Source organism: Pseudorca crassidens, chromosome 6 (genome assembly GCF_039906515.1).
Source record: "Pseudorca crassidens isolate mPseCra1 chromosome 6, mPseCra1.hap1, whole genome shotgun sequence".
NCBI classification, from domain to species: domain Eukaryota; kingdom Metazoa; phylum Chordata; class Mammalia; order Artiodactyla; family Delphinidae; genus Pseudorca; species Pseudorca crassidens.
Genome location: NC_090301.1, coordinates 20,687,155 through 20,689,017, shown reverse-complemented (window position 1 = coordinate 20,689,017; position 1,863 = coordinate 20,687,155). Strand labels below are relative to the sequence as shown.

The following is a 1,863-nucleotide window of genomic DNA, read 5'->3' as shown; positions in this document are numbered from 1 at the left end:
AAATTCAGTTTTCAAATGTTTATTGAAATGTTGGGGAGAAACAGCCAGCCTATACATTCCTCACTTCGTCACGACTGACATTTTATCCACATGATAGGCTCTTCTCCGGCTTTGATCTAACTTCAGATCTCCTTGGCAGTCCCCTTTCTGTTCTCTGTTGCTGCCTGGTGTCTTTTGAAGTCCACCAGGGCAGAGCCCGCTGGTGGAGTCACAAGTGGGAGCGGGAATTGCGATTGGCTGTAGGGAAAGGACAAGTTTGCAACAGGAACACCAGTTAGAACATGACCATTCATCCTCTTCCTGCCCAAACATGAACCTAGTTGGGAATGAAATTCTCATGCTGAGGTTTCAGGGTCCTACGAGAGGTAACTCCAAGAGCGAGGGCCCCCGGGACAACAAGATCCCCCTCTGTTTGACTGCTCTCCTACTCATCCCTCACTCACCGTCATTGTACCGTTTTCTACTCTTCAGGTTGCCCTTCTGGTATTTTCTTTTCCTGCCACCTCTCTTGACTCCCTTGTGAGGTGCTTGGTTCTTGCCCTTCCTCATGCTGTGACTCTTTAATTTGCGGCTGGTCGACATTGTACTTTCTGCCAAAATGAGGGGCTCTGTAGAGCCGGGAGGCCACAAGTCTGGGTATTTAAGGCCTTAGCGATTGTGACTGTGCAGGGGGCATGGCTTAGCAGGTGGGCAGGGCTCCACTGTGATGTCACTAGCCTTTGTTACACTTTGGTAATATATGTGAAATAAGGTGGCCCCTCTAATGCAGCTCAAGGCTACCCTCAATTTTGAGGTCTTTTTTTAATGATAAGTGAGGTTTTCCAGACAGGTGTTAGTGAGCACCTAAATTCCAGCCCCGTGCTGGGCACCTGGAGAGTACAAGAGCCATTAAAATTGTTATCTCCTGCTTGTAGGAAATGTAATGGTTGTTGAGTGTGTGTATATGCATCATGTTTAAGTCTCTCTTATGGCATTGGGGGATAACAAATGTGTTTCTATAATGACTTGACTCTAGGAAATCCAGTTCAATATGACCAAAACATAAATATTCTTTCTCTTTCATCTAAACCAAGTTTTCTCAACCTGAGCACTGCTGACATTATGGGCTAAATATGTGTGACTATTGTTGTTAAAAAAATTTAACTGAGTAAATTTGAAGATCTAATTAGCTTTATTAAATGATTCTTGAACCAGGCAGCATCTCATCTGGCAGACAGATACTCCAAGGGGTTATACCACATGGAAGGCTTTTATAGTAAGGAGAGCTGGACAGGGAAAGGAAGTCATCAGCAAGGAAATAATGAGAGTTCATTGGAGGAAAGTAAAAGTTCAGGTGATAGGGGCTTCCCTGGTGGCGCAGTGGTTGAGGGTCCGCCTGCCGATGAAGGGGACGCTTGTTCGTGCCCTGGTCCGGGAGGATCCCACGTGCCGCGGAGCGGCTGGGCCCGTGGGCCATGGCCGCTGGGCCTGCGCGTCCGGAGCCTGTGCTCCGCGGCGGGAGAGGCCGCGGCTGTGAGAGGCCCGCGTACCGCAAAACACAAAACAAAACAAAACAAAACAAAACAAAAAAGTTCCGGTGATAATGTCTTTTTATTGGTTGAGCTGCGGCCCTTTCCATTGGCTGGGCTTGTTGCTGGGTGATGGAAGTCTTCCTTCCTCCTGCTGGGGTAGTAAAGTAGTTGTACTTCCTGTTGGGGTCAGTGCCTGATGTCTTCCCGTTGGGGTCAGTGAGTAATATCTTCTTTTTGGCATGATTGACCATGAGTGGTAGGGTGTGAGAGCTCCCTGTATGAGTGCTTCCAATTCCAGTCTTAGCTGAAGTTTCCTTTTACTAATTTTTACATTGCCTTGTGCATTTGGCAG

General features: G+C 47.5%; 1 protein-coding gene across 1 annotated transcript; it reads right to left on the bottom strand.

Moving 5' to 3' along the window:
* Positions 1 to 208: 208 nt before the first annotated feature.
* Positions 209 to 582, bottom strand: TNP1 (transition protein 1). The gene is made up of 2 exons (XM_067739841.1): positions 444 to 582; positions 209 to 237 (listed from the first exon to the last, which is right to left on the bottom strand). Exons 1-2 carry the CDS (start codon positions 580 to 582, stop codon positions 209 to 211), a joined length of 168 nt encoding a protein of 55 aa, XP_067595942.1.
* Between the last annotated feature and the right edge of the window lie 1,281 nt (positions 583 to 1,863).

Coding starts and splice junctions, on each gene's coding strand:
- TNP1 (XM_067739841.1), bottom strand. CDS start 582: ATGTCGACCAGCCGCAAATTAAAGAGTCACAGCATGAGGAAGGGCAAG. Junction 238..443: donor TAGAAAACGGTACAATGACG/GTGAGTGAGGGA, acceptor CTTTCCCTACAG/CCAATCGCAATTCCCGCTCC.